General features: G+C 46.1%; 1 protein-coding gene across 1 annotated transcript in view; it reads left to right on the forward strand.

Annotated features, from left to right (window-relative positions):
• Positions 1-1,522, forward strand: part of LOC107737142 (uncharacterized) — a 7,800-nt gene extending 6,278 nt beyond the window's left edge. Inside the window, exon 4 of the mRNA XM_016548581.1 lies at positions 210-1,522. Coding sequence (XP_016404067.1) covers positions 210-1,522 — 1,313 coding nt within the window. The remainder of the gene's footprint in view (positions 1-209) is intronic.
• Positions 1,523-1,640: the final 118 nt, after the last annotated feature.

Here is a 1,640-nt window from a genome sequence, read left to right on the forward strand (position 1 = left end):
ACCCTCTGATTTCTGGCAACATCAGAAACAGCGCTCACTGCCCAGCAGTCTCAGTAATGAGGCATTATGGGATATCCCTCCCCTTGATGAATTTGCTGATAAGAAGGCTAGTGCACTGGATTTCCTTGCAGAAAATGTTGCATCTTGTCAGATCAGTCCCAGAGAAAGATTCGCTGACCACCACAACACTAACTGCACGCAGACAGCATCTGAGGTTACCTTGTGCAAAGAGTTTACACGCCAGAATACACTGGATGGGGACAACAGGACAAATGTGTCCAGGTGCTGTGAACGGCTATTCGACTTGAGTCCTCAGGAACACTTATTCATGAATCCCAGAGCTTCAATAAACAGATCTTCTTTCACTAAAAACTTCATCGACAATCACGAAAGGAAGACGCGCTTGCGCAACAACAGCATCGCCATCCTAGAAAGCAAAACTCATCCTGCAGGCTACATGGACATTCCTCCCAAAAGACGAAAGACGTACCCGGGATTGACATATCAAATGAGTCAAGCCAGAGAGAGCATTCCCTCATACAGAGAGTCGTTTTCCTCGGGCACACTGTTTTTCACGCAGTCGCTTCCCTGTCAAGCAGACAGGATGGGAAGATTTTATGTAGAAGACGAAAGACTTCGTCCACTTGGGAGCCGCAAATCTTCCAGTAGCAGCAGCTATAGACCAAGCTCAAGCTCTACAACCGGTCCCGACTCGTGTATTCCCAAATTCAAGGCTTACAGCTCAATGAAAAACCCATTCTATCCATCCAGGTCTGATGAGAGTCCAGAAGAAATCTTCTTTAGAGGTGAACAATATCAGGGGCCATCGCAGCTAGACGAGATGGAGCAACTGGGTTCAGATGTCGCTGCAGGAATGATGATCGATGATGGCACGGATCAAGACAGCACCTCAGCGGGACAACCTGAGCTGAACGAAGTCAATGAAAGTGGCTTTGACGAGGAGATGGTGGAGCTGGATGGGTCAATTTCTCCAGGTGACACCATGGAGAGCCATCAAAGGGAGCTTCTTATTCATGTCATCCCACCTTCACTGTGCAACTCTGAAGAAAAAATCGATGAAGGATTGCCCAACAGTATCAAGCATCACACGTGGGACGGAGATGAAACTGACGCTCCAAAGAAACGGAGAGGTTCGGTAATGACAATAATCACTGGGGACTGTGAGCAGAGATTTCTACAGGGCAACCATGTCTTCTCATTTGATGAGGACGTATCACAGGAACATCAGATAGATGCTTTGAGCCCTGTGATTGAGTCTCCTACCGGGTCTCCAATAGAGGATCTTGCCAGTATCAGAGAAGCTGTGGAAGAGGTCGCGGACTACTCACAAGCACAAAAAACCACAACCTCTGCAAACACTATGGACACACCTTCTCAACAGCCTGGAGAAGTGCAAACAAATGAATCCCTGGAGAAAATAAGCACAGATGTCTCTAGGACAACCAAATTCTATAACAATGATTCGTCTGAACGGCAAGGTGCTTCAAAAAGTGAGCATTGAAATATTTTATGCTTTCTTATTGAACGGTCCAGTTTTGAAATACCATGTCTGGCTAGCAGACGCTCGTGTGTCCTCCTTTTAAGATTTTTTTTTTTTTTTGTACTTTATTCGATGGTTA

Source organism: Sinocyclocheilus rhinocerous, unplaced genomic scaffold, assembly GCF_001515625.1.
Source record: "Sinocyclocheilus rhinocerous isolate Xijiao unplaced genomic scaffold, SAMN03320098_v1.1 scaffold2386, whole genome shotgun sequence".
NCBI lineage: Eukaryota > Metazoa > Chordata > Actinopteri > Cypriniformes > Cyprinidae > Sinocyclocheilus > Sinocyclocheilus rhinocerous.